The 12,930-nt window shown below is 42.4% G+C and overlaps 1 protein-coding gene across 1 annotated transcript in view; it reads left to right on the plus strand.

The window, feature by feature from the left end:
* Positions 1-12,930, plus strand: part of LOC126365773 (protein nervous wreck) — a 692,956-nt gene that overhangs the window by 524,964 nt on the left and 155,062 nt on the right. The window contains exon 9 of the mRNA XM_050008297.1: positions 6,872-6,994. Within this exon, the coding sequence (XP_049864254.1) occupies positions 6,872-6,994 (123 nt within the window). The remainder of the gene's footprint in view (positions 1-6,871; positions 6,995-12,930) is intronic.

Genomic DNA, 12,930 nt, shown 5'->3' on the forward strand with positions numbered 1-12,930 from the left:
CACGTCTTGATTCCTGAGTCCTGAGTCAACAGCCATCTGCACGAACAGTTCGACGACGTTTGCAGCAGCATGGACTATCAGCTCGGAGACCATGGCTGCAGTTACCCTTGACGCTGCATCACAGACTGGAGCGCCTGCGATGGTGTACTCACCGACGAACCTCGGTGCACGAATGACAAAACGTCATTTTTTCGGATGCATTCAGGTTCTGTTTACAGCATCATGGTCGCATCCGCGTTTGGCGAAATCACAGTGAACGCACACTGGAAGCGTGTATTCGTCATCGCCATACTGGCATATCACCCGGCGTGATGGTATGGGGTGCCATTGGTTACACGTCTCGGTCAAATCTTGTTGATATTGCTGGCACTTTGAACAGTGGTCGTTACATTTCAGACGTGTTACGACCCGTGGCTCTACCCTTCATTCGATCCTTGCGAAGCCCTACATTTCAGCAGGATAATGCACGACCGCATGTTGCGGGTACTGTAAGGGCCTTTCTGGATACAGAAAATGTTCGATAGCTGCCGTGGCCAGCTCATTCTCCATATTTCTCACCAATTGAAAAGTCTGGTCAATGGTGGCCGAGCAACTGGCTCGTCACAATACGCCAGTCACTACTCTTGATGAACTGTGGTATCGTGTTGAAGCTGCATGGTCAGCTGTACCTGTACACGCCATCCAAGCTTTGTTTGACTCAATGCCCAGGCGTATCAATGCCGTTATTATGACCAGAGGTGTTCCGGGTACTGATTTCTCAGGATCTATGCACCCAAACTGCGTGAAAATGTAATCACATGTCAGTTATAGTATAATATATTTATCCAATTAATACCCGTTTATCATCTGCATTCCCTCTTGGTGTAGCAATTTCAGTGGCCAGTAGTGTATGTAATATGACACGTTTATAAATTTGGTGTAATTTATTCGTTTAATTCCGAGGTACAATCTGAAATCGTGTGTTTAAATGTTGTTACAAATCATGTGTTTTAAAACACTTCGCTTTGTGTAAGCTGGTCACTGTGTCAGCGAACTGCCAACGCTATTGTACTACACCTTATACAAGTCATGCGAGTTCACTGATCTACCTGCACGTATGCATTAAATTTGCCTTTCGCCTTACCATCCCATGACTGACTTACATTACGCAGCGTCACTTGACTCCTCCAGTCATATTATACATAAATATACACTGCCGTAAAAAAATCAGGTTGTTCGACTAAATGAGTATTAGTAGGCGTATTTCTGCATCTCAAATAAGATGTCTCTGATTTAGGTTTTCCGTGATTTCCCTAAATCGCTTCAGGCGAATGCCGGCTTGTTTCCTGTGAAAGGGCACGGCAGACTTCCTTCCCCATTCTTCCCTAATCCGATGGGATCGATGACCTCTCTCTGTTTGGGCCCCTCCCCACCCCCCCACCCAGTCAACCAACCATTCAACCAACAAGAAACCAAAAATATTATCTGTATTAAAATTTCGCGCCTGTTGCATTATAGTCGCGCTGATAGCGTCACAATGGGGATGCAAATCTGGTTTGCTTTAAATACACGCTGTAACAGTCGTGAGCGTTTGTTGTCTTTGACAATAGACGTGGTGAGCTGATGTGTAATAACATATGCCTTTAAGGCCACAAAGACGCCATTGTCAACACTTCTCATTTTGTTTGGACGACGTCATGTAATAGGCCTACGAAAAACTGGATGTTCCTTCTGCGATACTGCAGAAATTCTTGACGGGAATGTAGGATATAGGCACTGTGCATGATTAATGACAGCGATAGCCACGAGACCGTGCGGTCGCCAGAAGACGGAGTTCCAGACGGCCAAGTGGCACTACCGAGAGGGAAGACCATCATCTTCGGCGCAGGAATTTGAGCAGCAGTTGACACCACAATGACACAAACTGTGACGAATCGCTTACTTCAAGGACAGTTCCGGATCAAAAGCTCTGTTGCGTGTATTCCACTGATCGCAAACCACCGCCAGTTGTGATTTCATTGGTGTCAAACCAGAGCTCGATGGAGTTCTGTTGTGCTTTCTGATGAAAGCTAGTTCTTCAAGCCAGCTGAGGGCCTGCAGCCAACCTTTCTGCTTTAGACGCACTGGACCTACACCTGGAGTTATGGTCTGGGTTCGATTTCGTATAACAGCTGGAGCACTCTCGTGTTCATCCCTCGCGCCCTGATTGCAAATTTGTACATCAGTCTGGTGATTCGACCTGCTGTGCTGCCTTTCATGAACAGAATTCCAGGGGTTGTTTTCCAGCAGGATAACGCTCTCTAAATGTCGACGTGTTGCCTGGGCCTGCTGGTTCACCAGATCTATCTCCAATTGAGCACATATGGGACATTATCAAACGACAACAAGAGCGTCATCCACAAACAGCATTAACCGTCTCCAGATTGACCCAGACCATCCCTTAAACTGACACCCGGTACCTGTACAACACTATACTAACTCGTTTGCATGCTTGTATTCAACGTTCTGACTGTTACAGCAGTTATTAATTCACCAGTATTTCACCTGTCATCTTGCAAAATGAATCGCCTAAATATGGTATCTAGACAAATGTATTCCCGAAATTTCATCACTCAACATTAATTATTTTTTGGTGTTACGATATTTTCGCGTCATTCTATAACCTTAACATTTGTGTCAAGTAATACACAAACCTTATCATAAATCATAAATATATATAGAAAGCAATGCCCTGACTGACTTACTGACTGACTGACTTATTATTCGGCCCAAAGTACTAAGAATAAAGACTTGAAATTTGGAGAAGGTGTGGATCTTATACTGTAGGTGTCATTTAAGGAGGGCTTTTTCGAAATTCCATCTCTAAGGAGGTGAAATGGGAGATGAAGTCATTTTTTTAAAAAAAAACATTATTATTAACGCAATTTTGCTCCGTCAGATAAAAGAAATATGAGTTTCAGCATTTTGGACATTTAATCCTAAGGGGGTTTTGGTGGGTGAAAGTTTTCTTTTTAATATATCATTATTAGAGAACTACTAAAGCATTTTTAAGCTACATCTATAAACACTGGTATTTGACTTCTTAGTTTCAACTAAAAAAATACTTAATAATTATTGGTTTGTTTATAAATAAATTTTCTGCTACCAGTCACGATTTTCTTTATTTACTTTTCGCACGATGCGTTTCGGGAAATGATTCCCATTTTCAAGTGCGTTTTTTGTGGGTATTATGTCACTTGTATTGATGTTGTCAATGTGTGAGAGTCTGCTTCATTTCGTTGACTTTTACTGCAATTATAAGAAACAGGCGATTTTTTAGTTGAATATCGATTGTTTTGGTGAAGAATTGTGCTTGTAAATTGAACGCCTAAGGAGAGTGAAACAGAGGATGAGATTTTTTATGAAAATAGTTTATTATGAAATCATTTTTAAAGGTAAATCTATGAAAATTTAAATTTGGTTTCTAAGTTACAAATAAAAAAAGAAGTGTCTCACTGTTTTTAGAGATTCGGGAGAGATCAAAATTTTTATGGAAATATTTCACTGTACAAGCATTTTTGGTAGTTAAATCTATGAAGATTTGTATTTGGCTTCTCTGTTGGAATTAAACATACGCACGTCACTATTTTTGGAAATTCAACCACTAAGGGGGTCAAACAGGATCAGAATGATTCGCAGACTCATCATCGCCCAGCTAAAACCACTAAGAACAGGGACTTGAAGCTTGGAGAGGGTGTGGATCTTATTATGTAGACATCTTTTAAGAAGGGATTGTCCGAAATTCCACTTCGAAGGGGATGAAACAGGGAATGAAAACCTTTTTGAAAGTATGTCGCTATTAAGGGAATTTTGAAAATAGAACTACGAAAACTGGTAGCTTGTTTGTCAGCCATAAATTAAAAATACTTGTTTCGGCATTTTTGGATACTAAACCACTAAGGGGATAAAATAGAGTGTGAAATTTCTTTCGAAAAATAAATAATTACTAAAAAACTACTAAAGGATTTTTTAGGCTGTATCTATGACGATGGGTAGAAATAAAAAAAATACGTATTTAAATGTTTCTGGAAATTCAAACCCAAAGGGAGTGCAATGGGGGATGAAAATATTTCATTGCATTAAAAAAATTATAGCTAAATTTTAGAAAATTTTTATTTCATCCCTCCGTTAGATATAAAGAAATATTTTTTAGGGGATGAAAGTTGCTGTGGAAATATCTGCACAAGAACGCAAAAGGCATGATCGAGAAAAACTTTGGACCTCAGCTTCCAGAATCGCTTTTGGTCAGAAGTGAATTCGGAAAAGATCTTGCTTATATGGCCTTAATTAGTGTGAAAAACTGAGAAGGTGTTGCAGTTTGTGAAAAATATAAAAATTCGATAAAATAAAAACAAAAGAAAATCTCTGCAGTCTACACAAGCGAAGCAGCGGGCGCTAAGCTAGTCATAAATACTTGTGGAATGTCACATTTCAGTGTCTTTCAGTTTGTCATAACTTCTTACACATAGACTATGTGTATTTTGCTTTGACAGTAGCATTTTGTCTTACTAATTAAAAAACTGTAATTCATGGCTATTTACAGAGAAAACTTTGGTCTGTATCTCAAATAGTTTCTGACAATACGCTTTAACAAGATTATAAAATGAAAACTGAATTGCTAGTATAATATGTTGTCGCTTTCACTCCACACTTCGAGATACATTTTTTTTCAGTATTCTTACTTGTCATCTACAATCATTTTCCCAAACCTTTTACGTACTGTTTGTTTATCTTTATTTAAAAAAGCATGGAATCATGTTTGTGAATCATGTGTGTATGTGTGTACACAAAAATCAAACTGTCAAAATATTCCTCCTCGCTGTCTCATTCTCCCAGTTGCAATAAATATTCTCGTATGAAAATTGTGGTACATCTCATGAAGCTAAGTAAGCCGGGTTAATCAGCTGTGTCACATAAAAGTGACATTTTTATTGGCATGACGTTCCTATATGTTCACTGCATACGGGGGGCTTTTTGTCAATATTTTTACGTACCATTTCTTGTCTCATTTGTGGCCTTCGCATTGCTAACTCTGTATCTCGTTTTTACCAAAAGTATATGTCTGTTCCCTAACATTTCCTTACTCATTAGTGGATACGATATCGCCTTATATATTCTAACAACTCAATCACCGTTAATTAATTGGCAGACTTATCCGTAGCCAGAAATAGCCTCCACAAACGCAGATTTCTTTGGCCGCCTTACCTGTCGCCTTTTACATCTTCCTAGTACATCATAATCCTCATTGGCAGCCCGACACCTTGCCTATAAACTCCAACATAAATCATGTTCGCAGAAATATACGTCATCTAATAAATTCTCACTATAACAGCATACTATTGATTACACTTAAAACAAGCTTCACCGTATTACTACCACGAGACGCTGTACTAGCTGTACCAGCTTCTGTTCAACGCATGTAAATCACAATTATTTTATAGCTTTGTCATTTAGTCATAAAAAGCAGCAGTGTAGAAAGCAGATGATAAAGTCCGTACTTATCCTAAGAAAGGGTAATTTCCTCTTGAAAGAGCTTGCTTAGGATACACTCGTTCTACCAAATACTGGGTGATTCATTATTCTAGATCCACATTCAAGTTGGACTATCTACTCTGTAATGATGTAATGATATTTGTTGACCTCATGACTCCATGTAATTTCCATCGGTTTTCCAATTATACAGTCCTTTAATATGAGCGCCGGGTTTGGTAAATCAAATCATGAACTGCATTTTTCCAAAACACATGCACATGTTCATCGCAATTTCCAGCTTCGGTATGGATAGTGATGTCTGGAATATGGCCTTCTCTACTGCGCTGGCATGCAAGTAATCTGTCCGTGATGTTCGCTACGACTCCCAGAGGATACTCTACCTGCATTTCGCTAACAACACGCCAAATTACCATTTCCTACTCGCGGATGTATGGGGGTTTATCGACGTACACCAATGATTTAAGATAACCCCAAAGGAAAATATCTCGAGGGGCTAATTCACATGAGCTTGTTGGCCGTTGTTGGTCACCATTACGTGAGGCGAGCTTAAGCAACAAAATTGCTTCGCGGAAAGTGTGGCATGTGGCCCTGTCCTGCTGAGACCAAAACGTTTGGACTTCCATTCCACTGAAAAGAAAACCTCTTATCATCGGTGTCAATGTTCTTAAAAAAAAGGGGGGGAGGGAGGCAGCGATGATTGCGCCCGCCTAAAAACCACAACAAACTGTCACTCGTTTTGCGAGAATTTCTCTCGCTCGAACCATGCGAGGATTTTCTGACGCAATTCTGTTTATCCAAAAATACATTTGAGTGGAAGAAAGCCTCGTGAATAAAGATAATTTTCCTCACAAAACCATCGTCTTCTTAAAAGCTAGTCAACAAAATGTCACATTTCCTCACGATTGGCTTCTTTCAGGTAATGCGTTAAGGGTGGTAATGTAAATCATACTGGAGAATCAGCCGTAATTAAGAATATCCTTTGTTCAATTCCTGGTAACGCTGAAGTACCGGCTTCACTGGACTAATAGCCACACTGTCATGAACCACCGATGAAGGCGCCCAGAACACTTGCTGTTCATTGTTGAACCCATTCCTTTGGACTTTGCAATAAATCTGTCATCTCTTGATTCATTGATTTCTTCATTTAAGCGGAAAAGTCTCAGCTTCTGAATAACTTTCTCTCTTCCCATAAAATGTTTTCATTATTACCACACGCTGCTCAGCAGTAGATTGTCCCGTGATTAGAAACAAAATCTGAGAAATTCACATTGCAGCAGCAAACGCAATTTTTATTGAAACTTAAATGGTCTGTGTCACTGTGATCAACCGACAATTTTATGAATGTTTCCTTGTGTTACAGTCGATGGAGAACCGCGTGTTCGAGAAGGTGGCCGACTACTTGTCGCTGATTGGCCGCACGGAGCTGCTGACCTGCACCGCCACGCAGACTTCCTTCACCCGCATCCGGGACCAAGCGCAACAGGTGCGTCCGTACCTCAGTCTGGTAGACTAATGCTACATCATACCTCTAGCAGAGAATCTCCATGGGTCGCCATTTCTCTCTACTTACAGGGTGTCTCAAACCTTGTGGGTCAAACTGAAACATGTGATAGTTGGTCCACAATCGATTATGTTGAGATAGGGAACAGATGGTCGGAAATGCATATTTATTGTGTTGCAGACATACAAAGCACTGCATAATATCAACGAAGCTCATAGTAACTGTTCACAGTGACGAACGCCAGTCTCAATGCATTCATGGCAACGGCGCGTGAAGTTCTTCCACACTACCGCAGAAATCCCGGATGTCTATTGCAAACAGGAGACAGACCCTAGTGAATAGGTCTTCATCCGTTTCTACAGAGGTTTCATACTCCAACGTCCAGAGGAGAAACTCCAGAGGTGGTGAGATCCGGTGATACTGATGGCCATGGGTGAGGACCTCCCAATCCAGCGAGGAGAGTACGTGTTGCTCATGTGTTCACGGACATTAACATCGAAGTGGGCTGGTGCACTGTCGCATTGAAACCACATTATTTCGCTAACAGAAAATGGTACACTCTCCAAGAACTGTGGTAGCACAAATCACAGGAGCATCATGTAACGTGGATCGGTCGAACGGGGAGGTACCAAATAAGATCCTATTACGTGATCTTGGACAGTGCTCTGCCATTCGTTGACATAGAACCGTCGCTGGTGGCCACCGATGTGGGCGGCATGGGGATTGTCTTCACTTCAGACATATATGTTGAACACACCAACAGGTGCGCATAGGGGTCGTCAGAAGACACACGTGAACTAAGTTGTTTGGTGGTCATGGGTGTGCGTTGTTTATCACCCACTGCCTGTTCCAAAATACAGGATGTTACAAAAAGGTACGGCCAAACTTTCAGGAAACATTCCTCACACACAAAGAAAGAAAATATGTGGACATGTGTCCGGGAACGCTTACTTCCATGTTAGAGCTCATTTTATTACTTCTCTTTAAATCACATTAATCATGAAATGGAAACACACAGCAACAGAACGTACCAGCATGACTTTAAACACTATGTTACAGGAAATGTTCAGAATTTCCTCCGTTAGCGAGGATACATGGATCCACCCTCCGTCGCATGGAATCATTGATGCGCTGATGCAGCCCTGGTTCAAAAAATGGCTCTGGTCATCAGTCACCTAGAACGTAGGACAAATTAAACCTAAGTGACCTAAGGACATCACACACATCCATGCCCGAGGCAGGATTCGAACCTGCGACCGTAGCGGTCGCTCGGCTCCAGACAGTAGCGCCTAGAACCGCACGGCTACTCCGGCCGGAGCAGCCCTGGAGAATGGCGTATTGTATCACAGCCGTCCACAATACGAGCACGAAGAGCCTCTAATTTGGTACTGGTGTTGCGTAGACAAAATCTTTCAAATGCCCCCATAAATGAAAGTCAAGAGGATTGGTCCGCCTCTACCAATCCATCGATCACCGAATCTCTTGTTGAGCAGCGTACGAACTCTTAGACTGAAATGTGCAGGAGCTCCATCGTGCATGAACCACATGTTGGGTTGTCCTTGTAAAGGCACATGTTCTAGCAGCACAGGTAGAGTATCCCGTATGAAATCATGATAGCGTGCTCCATTGAGCGTAGGTGGAAGAACATGGGACCCAATCAACACATCAGCAACAATGCCTGCCCAAACGCTCACAGAAAATCTGTGTTGATGACGTGATTGCACAATTGCGTGCGGATTGTGAAAATTTACAATTTGATCACGTTGGAATGAAGCCTCATCCGTAAAGAGAACATTTGCACTGAAATGAAGATTGACACATTGTTGGATGAACCATTCGCAGAAGTGTACCCGTGGAGGCCAATCAGCTGCTGATAGTGCCTGCACACGCTGTACATGGTACGGAAACAACTGGTTCTCCCGTAGCACTCTCCATACAGTGACGTGGTTAACGTTACCTTGTGCAGCAGCAACTTCTCTGACGGTGACATTAGGGTTACCGTCAACTGCACGAAGGATTTCCTCGTCCACTGCAGGTATCCTCGTCGTTCTAGGTCTTCCCCAGTCGCGAGTCATAGGCTGGAATGTTCCGTGCTCCCTAAGGCGCCGATCATTTGCTTCGAACGTCTTCCTGTCGGGACACCTTCGTTCTGGAAATCTGTCTCGATAAAAACGTACAGCGCCACGGCTATTGCCCTGTGCTAATCCATACATCATATGGGCATCTGCCAACTCCGCATTTGTAAACATTGCACTGACTGCAAAACCACGTTCGTGATGAACACTAACCTGTTGATGCTACGTACTGATGTGCTTGATGCTAGTACTGTAGAGCAATGAGCCTCATGTCAACACAAGCACCGAAGTCAACATTACCTTCCTTCAATTGGGCCAACTGGTGGTGAATCGAGGAAGTACAGTACATACTGACGAAACTAAAATGGGCTCTAACATGGAAATTAAGCGTTTCCGGATACATGTCCACATGACATCTTTTCCTTATTTGTGTGTGAGGAACGTTTCCTGAAAGTTTGGCCGTATCTTTTGGTAACACCCTGTATAACAGACAACCGGGATCATTGCGAGAGTGCGGCAGAACTACATGCGGCGTTGCAATGCGTATATCCACTGCGACTGGAAGTCGTCGCTTTAAGTAATTACTATCAGCTACGTTGTTGTTATCTGGTGTACGCTGTGTATGTCCATAACACAATAAATATGCATTTTCAACATTTGATTCCCTCAGTCCATATAATCGGTTCTGGACCCGCTGTCACCTGTTTCAGTTTGACCCAAAAGGTTTATGACATCCTTTATGGACGTCTTCCGTGTTTGAACCCAATTAAAAACGGAATCCTAAAATCTCTGTGCTGAAACTTTACTCGTTGGTTTTTCATTATTGTGACTATACTCCCACGTAAGTGACATGTCAGCCTGTCAAATAGAGGAATTATTTAAGTAAAAATGCGACTTAAGACATCTGTTCTGAAATAAAATGTCTGGTTTTAGTCCTAAAACAAACATTGACATTTGCTATCTGTGGCAAACAACTGGCATTATCTGTAGATGCAATAGTTTAAAATCTTTGATCCCACAATATTTCACACCCATACATATTTGTCTTCAACTGATGACGGCGTAAAAGCCGAAAACCCATTTCTAACATAATAAGCATTGTAAAAAGGAAAAATCGCTGCTCACTATATAGATGAAACGACGACTCGCAGACAGGCAGAACAAGAATATTGCTACACTTTTTATCTTTGGGCCAGAGGCAGCAGTCATGTGTGTGAGAGTTGTGCTCGTGTGTATGTTGGTGTGCTTTCTGCTTCATAACAAGGCCTTTTGGCCGAAAGCTAAAGTGCACTAGTTTTGTTGTGCCTGTCTGCGACTCAACGACCCCTCTATGTGGTGAGTAGCAATCTACCGCTTTCCGAATATTATTGTTATTCCACATCGGGCTTCCCGTTGTTTGGTAATAATTATTGTAGAATGTAACATCAGTGTCTTGTGCTCTTCCATTCATGATGGGTATTTGATTATTAGTCAGACTTTCATATTCATCTTTCACTTTTGAGGCCACAAAATGTTTTTGCACTTGATAAAATGTAATCTGCTAGCTTGTTCTTCTGCTATACAGCAAAACTCCCCCTGGTTTCATGGTGTCACCTAAACATAATTTCCCCCTGTTAAGGACTACGTGTTCTTGCTTCATGCACACGTCGAAAGGGAGATGGATACTTTACTTCTTTCATTTTGATTGTTTTACGAATACTCACTCCACTCTGAACTAGTTTCATGTGTTCATTCATTCAATATTTATGAAATGCGCATATGTTCTGAAGTCCTTTCACGATGATGCACCATTTCTCATTCCTCACAACTAAAACGAAACAATACACCAAAAGTCACAATCTGACATAGGATAAATGTATTTCAACTCAATTTTTAGTTTTGTGCGGTATACTGGAATGTTTTCCGGTGCTTCATTGATTCTTGTTTCAATGTGCCCCCTGTGTTTAGCTGTTCCAAACTATGTTGTAGCACAACAACTAATTGAGAAAATGTCTGTACTTAGGCTAATGTTGTATTGAAATGTACACTGAGGAGCCAAAGAAACTGGTCCATTTGCCTAATATAGCGTAGGGCCAACGCGAGCACGCAGAAGTTCCGCAACACGACGCGGCATTGACTCGAAAATGTCTGAAGTAGTGCTGGAGCGAGTTGACACCATGAACCCTGCAGTGCTGTCCATAAATCCGTAAGAGTACGAAGGAGTAGATATTTTTCCGGAACAGAACGTTGCAAGGCATTTTTGATTTCAGATATGCTCAATAGTGTTCATGTCTGGGGAGTTTAGTGACAAGCGGAAGTGTTTAAACTCAGAAGAGTGTTCCTGGAGCTACTCAGCAGTAATTCTAAGCGTGTGGGGTGTCACATTGTCCTGCTTAAACTGCCCAAGTCCGTCGGAATGGACAGTGGATATGAATGGATGCAGGTGATCACACGTACGTATGTGTCACTTGTCAGAGTCATATCTAGACGTACCAGGGGTACCACATCACCCTAACTGCACACGCCCCACACTATTACAGAGCCTCCACCAGCTTGAAAAATCCCCTGCCGATAGCCAGAGACCATGGATTCATGAGGTTGTCTCTAAACCTGTATACGTCCTTCCGCTCGATACAATTTGAAACCAGATTCGTCATACCAGGTAACATGTTTCCAATCAGCAACAGTCCAGTTTCGGTGTTGTCGGGTCCAGGTGAGTCGTAAAGCTTTGTGTGGTGCTGTTATCAAGCGTACACGAGTGGACCTTCCGCTCCGAAAGCACATATCGATGATGGTTCATTCAATGGTTCGCACACTGATACTTGTTGATGGCCCAGTGCTGAAATCTGCAGCAATTTGCGGAAGTGTTGCGCTTCTGTCACACTGAACGATTCTCTTCACTCGTCGTTGGTCCCGCTCTTGCAGGGCCTTTTCCGGCCCCAGCGATGTCGGAGATTTGATATTTTATCGGATTCCTGATATTCACGGTACATTCGTGAAATGGTCGCACTGAAAGATCCGCACTTCCTCGCTACCTCGGAGATGCTGTTCCCCATAGCTCGTGCGCCGACTATAACACCACGTTCAAACCCACTTAAATCTTGATAACCTACCGTTATAGCAGCAGTAACCGATCTAACAACTGCGCCACTGCCTGTTTACATATCTCTGTATTTGAATACGAATACCTACACTAGTTTCTCTGGCGCTCCAGTCTAGATTCCCCACATTGACTTCCCATCTGCACTGAGAAAAACGTCAAATTCTACAGAATTCCTCACAAAGTATAGCCTTGCTGAAAGAATATCGGTTTACGAGAGACTACAGAAAACATGTGATGTATACGGAAAATCAATCGACTACACGGCAATCTCCTTTGTTTCTCGCCCTTTTATATTGATTAACGTAAACGTTCCATGACCTTGGAGATATGCTCCTAAATTTTTTCCTGCGGAACTAGACGTGCAAAACAAAAAAATCTGCGACAAGTATTCTGCTTGGCCCGTGCGACCATTTCACGAGCGTGCCGTGAATATCAGGAACCCGGTTAAACTTCAAACCTCCGACATCGCTGCCGCCGGAAAAAGATCATGCAAGAACGGGACCAGCGACGACTGGAGATAATCGTTCAAAGTGAAAGAAGTGCAACCGTTCTCCACCCCCTCGTACTACTACGTATTTATGGACAGCACTGCAGGATTCATGGTGTCAATTCCCTCCAGCTCTACTTCAGACATTAGTCGAGTCCATGCCGTATCGCGTTGCAGCATTTCTGCGTGCTCGCGAGGGCCCTACATGATGTCATGCAGGCGCACCACCTTGTTTGGCTCTACAGTGTATTAGCACACTCTATGGGTAAATATG

Source organism: Schistocerca gregaria, chromosome 4 (genome assembly GCF_023897955.1).
Source record: "Schistocerca gregaria isolate iqSchGreg1 chromosome 4, iqSchGreg1.2, whole genome shotgun sequence".
NCBI classification, from domain to species: domain Eukaryota; kingdom Metazoa; phylum Arthropoda; class Insecta; order Orthoptera; family Acrididae; genus Schistocerca; species Schistocerca gregaria.